Genomic DNA, 2,962 nt, shown 5'->3' with positions numbered 1-2,962 from the left:
CAGGGCGCCCGGCTGAGGCGCTGAGGCGTCGCCGTGTGGGAGGAACGGGCCGGCGCGTGTTCACGGAAATGAAGCCCGCGCTGACTTGTCGTTTTCACCTCCCCGCCCCTCCTGCAAGGTCGGCCTCCGACAGCTGGACATGTCGCTGCTGTGCCAGCTGTACAGCCTCTACGAGTCCATCCAGGAGTACAAGGGCGCGTGCCAGGCCGCGTCCAGCCCCGACGGCGCGGACGCGCTGGAGAACGGCTTCTTCGATGAGGACGAGGACGAGATCCAGGGCCAGAGCCCCCTCTGCGATGGGAGGGTCTGCGATGGGAGGGGGCGCGGCCCGCCGGGGGCCCTGTCCCTGCCTGCCTGCACCCTCACCAGCAGCGACTGGATCCTGGAGTCCATCTAGCCGGTCTCAGGACAGAGGCGACCCTCAGCGCCAGACGCACTGCCCGCCTCCGCTTCTCCTGCAGGAAGGCCCCCTGCTCTGCACTGGGGCGGTCCCTGGACACGGGGGACCAGTGCTGCCAGCTTCTCTCGCAGGCGGGGGACCCCGGGACACCCTGCGCAGTCCGCACTGATGGCCGGTTTCTGCGTCCGTGGTGCGGAGGTGCCGAGTGGCCTCCGTTGTGGCACCGACGCTCCAGCAGGGGCTCCTAAGGAAAACAGGCAGGGGGGGCCTCCGAGAAGGTCCTCCCGGCATTTCCTGAGTGACAGCACCTAGCTGGATACGTCCTGGCGGACGGGCCACGGGCGGCGCCCTCTGCGTGGGTCCGTCTCCCGTCTGCGGTGGACCGGGCTGGCCTCCCACGCCGCCCTCCTCGGTGCCTGCTGCGGCTGCTCCCGCTTTTCCGTGAGCTTTCCAGCCTGGCCGTGGCGGCACTTGACTCACCTTCGTCACCGACCAGGCCCCGTGCTGAAGAACGTCCAGGTCACACCAAGCAACTGCGACCTCTTCGCCCGTCAGAAAAGCGCACCGTTCTCTGCTCGTCAGACTCAGGAGCACAGTGCGCAGAGGCGTCGAGGGCGGGAAGCAGCGTCGGCCCCTGTGCCGTGGCAAAGGCTGCGTGTTTAGCTTCCGAGCGTGCGGCGGTGCACGCGACACCGACCCCACCCGGTCGCCGGGGATCACCTTGAGCCTTAATGTATTTATTGAAACCCTTTGTGAACACTTTACACTTGGTAGGTTAAAAATGAGGATAAAACGCTAAACTCTCTGTCTGTAGTTGTGTATTATTTGGGGGCGAATTCAGAGTCATTAACTTTAATAACTTCAATGCGTTGAATCTAATCGAATACGGAAAAAAAATTACAGTTTCTTTTCTTTCTTTTAATAACTTTATTTTTCAGTTCTGTTGGCACACAATACGATCGGAGTTTCAGATGTGCAACATAGCGATTAGACATCTGTATCAGTTACGAAGTGATTCCCGCGACAAGGCTGGTGCCCACCTGACACCGTGCACAGGTGTTACAATATTACTGATCATATTCCCTGTGACTATTCTGTGACCACCCATTTGTATTCTTAATCCCTTCCCCTTTTCCACCCAGCCCCTCAATTCCCCTCTGATCTGGCGCCCCTCAAAATGTTCTGTATAAGTCTGTTTCTGTTTCGTATGTTCGTTTATTTTGTTCTTTAGGTGCCACACGTAAGTGGCATCCTGTGGCATTTGTCTCTCTCTGTCTGACTTACCGCACCTTTACGTTTCTTTTGTTTCCTGCTCGTCGCTGGGCTAGGGAAGAAGTTGCCTTCGTTTATGTCGCTTAAACCACTGGGGAATTTCCCCAGCTTTTATTTTCAGTTTCTTGTTTCTATTTCTAAAAACGATTTTTTTTTTTTTTAATTTCTAAAAAATACCCTAAACTTTTTCCCGACGCTTTGTTTCGAATCAACAAAAATCTCCCTTCAAAGCTTCCTTTCATCTCCTGAGCTGGTGTCCCGACGGTGACGTGTCTATCGTAGTTCTTTGTTTCTGAAGTTCAGAACTCCCTCCCGCAGCACCCCCCGGAGACGCTCAGACACTAGCGACGGGAAACCCGGGAGCCACGGCCCTGTCTGCGGGGTGCGTCCGCGCCAGCCCGTCCTGGGTTTGTGAAGCCACTTCGAGGGCGGCTCAGGGGTGTGGCCTCGTTGTTGCTGCCGAGTGTTGGCAGCACCTGGGGCGCAGGGAAATCGGGGAGCAGAGGACACGGTCGGGAAGGAAGCAGGAGGCCCGGACGGAGAGGAAGTGAAGCGCGTCAGCAGTTTGAAACAATGGGACCGAGCGGACCCATCTACACTTAAAGTAATTGTTGCTAGATATGCAGTTATTACCATTATTTATATTTTTGTCATTGCCCCCTTCTTAAAGAAGGCCCTCTTGCATTTCCCGGAATACTGTTGTTTTTGTCTTGAAGGTTAGGATGAGGGGCCGCAAATTACACGTCTTAGAATTCTGTCTTTTCGTAAATGAGACTGAATTTTTTCAAGGTGCGCTTTCAAAGGAGAGCCGGTCAGAGGGTGGGTGCTCCAGGGGGCGGCACGTGACACTGGCCAGTGAGCCGGTGAGCCGCTGTCGCTGGGGAGGGGACCCTGTTGCCCCAGGGAGCTGACGATGGCTGTCAGGGCGGGGATGGCTCACGTGGCTCTTCTCTGAATCTGGCCGTAGCCAGAGGAAGCCACACACTTGCATCTTGGCATCCAGAGCGAAAGCAGCTGTGGCGACCAGACGGCGCGGGGCTGCAGTGTCGCAGGGCGTGCTCGAGAGCCGGGCCAGTCCTGCAGGCCGGGGCCGAGCCGGCAGGCGTGGCCTTCCCGACACGCAGGGTGACGTCGGAGGTGTGGGTGAGGGCGTCCCGGGGCCGGGAGCCCAGGGCGCCCGGCTGAGGCACTGAGGCGTCGCCGTGTGGGAGGAACGGGCCGGCGCGTCGTGTTCACGGAAATGAAGCCCGCGCTGACTTGTCGTTTTCACCTCCCCGCCCCTCCCGCAGG

The 2,962-nt window shown here is 58.2% G+C and overlaps 1 protein-coding gene across 1 annotated transcript in view; it reads left to right on the top strand.

Annotated features, from left to right (window-relative positions):
* FAM89A (family with sequence similarity 89 member A) overlaps positions 1 to 1,205 on the top strand; it is a 19,422-nt gene extending 18,217 nt beyond the window's left edge. Inside the window, exon 2 of the mRNA XM_025039069.1 lies at positions 119 to 1,205. Within this exon, the coding sequence (XP_024894837.1) occupies positions 140 to 397 (258 nt within the window). The 5' untranslated portion in view covers positions 119 to 139 and the 3' untranslated portion in view covers positions 398 to 1,205. The remainder of the gene's footprint in view (positions 1 to 118) is intronic.
* The last annotated feature ends 1,757 nt before the right edge of the window (positions 1,206 to 2,962 follow it).

The sequence above is a fragment of the Pteropus alecto genome, unplaced genomic scaffold (assembly GCF_000325575.1).
Source record: "Pteropus alecto unplaced genomic scaffold, ASM32557v1 scaffold189, whole genome shotgun sequence".
Classification (NCBI taxonomy): Eukaryota; Metazoa; Chordata; class Mammalia; order Chiroptera; family Pteropodidae; genus Pteropus; species Pteropus alecto.
This window is presented reverse-complemented; position numbering and strand designations above follow the sequence as displayed.